This window comes from Phaethon lepturus, unplaced genomic scaffold (assembly GCF_000687285.1).
Source record: "Phaethon lepturus isolate BGI_N335 unplaced genomic scaffold, ASM68728v1 scaffold4167, whole genome shotgun sequence".
Lineage (NCBI taxonomy): Eukaryota > Metazoa > Chordata > Aves > Phaethontiformes > Phaethontidae > Phaethon > Phaethon lepturus.
Window position 1 is genome coordinate 1 of NW_010552383.1, and position 324 is coordinate 324.

General features: G+C 70.1%; 1 protein-coding gene across 1 annotated transcript in view; it reads left to right on the forward strand.

Moving 5' to 3' along the window:
• Positions 1–6: 6 nt before the first annotated feature.
• Positions 7–324, forward strand: part of PEX5 (peroxisomal biogenesis factor 5) — a 10,993-nt gene continuing 10,675 nt past the window's right edge. The window contains 2 exon segments of the mRNA XM_010291190.1: positions 7–170; positions 173–198. Of these exon segments, the coding sequence (XP_010289492.1) occupies positions 71–170; positions 173–198 (126 nt within the window). The 5' untranslated portion in view covers positions 7–70.

Sequence of the window (324 nt, forward strand, 5' to 3'; positions counted from 1 at the left end):
CCCTGGGGCCAGGTGCAGGCCCGGTGGGGTTTGGCGCCGACCCTCCTTCCCTCCCTCCCTGCCTGGCGCCATGGCCATGAGGGAGCTGGTGGAACCGGAGTGCGGGGGCTCCAACCCCCTCATGAAGCTGGCTAGCCACTTCACCCAGGACAAAGCCTTGCGGCAGGGAGGGCCCCTGGGGCTCCCGGAGCTGCAGCCGTGAGTGTTGCCGCTTGCTCTGCTTTCTGCGCTGGGGCTGGATGTTGGGCCTGCCCGCGGCTGGGTCAGTCAGCACGGGATAGGCTGAAGGGGGGGGTGGGGGGAGCAGCGCAGGGGGACTGTTGG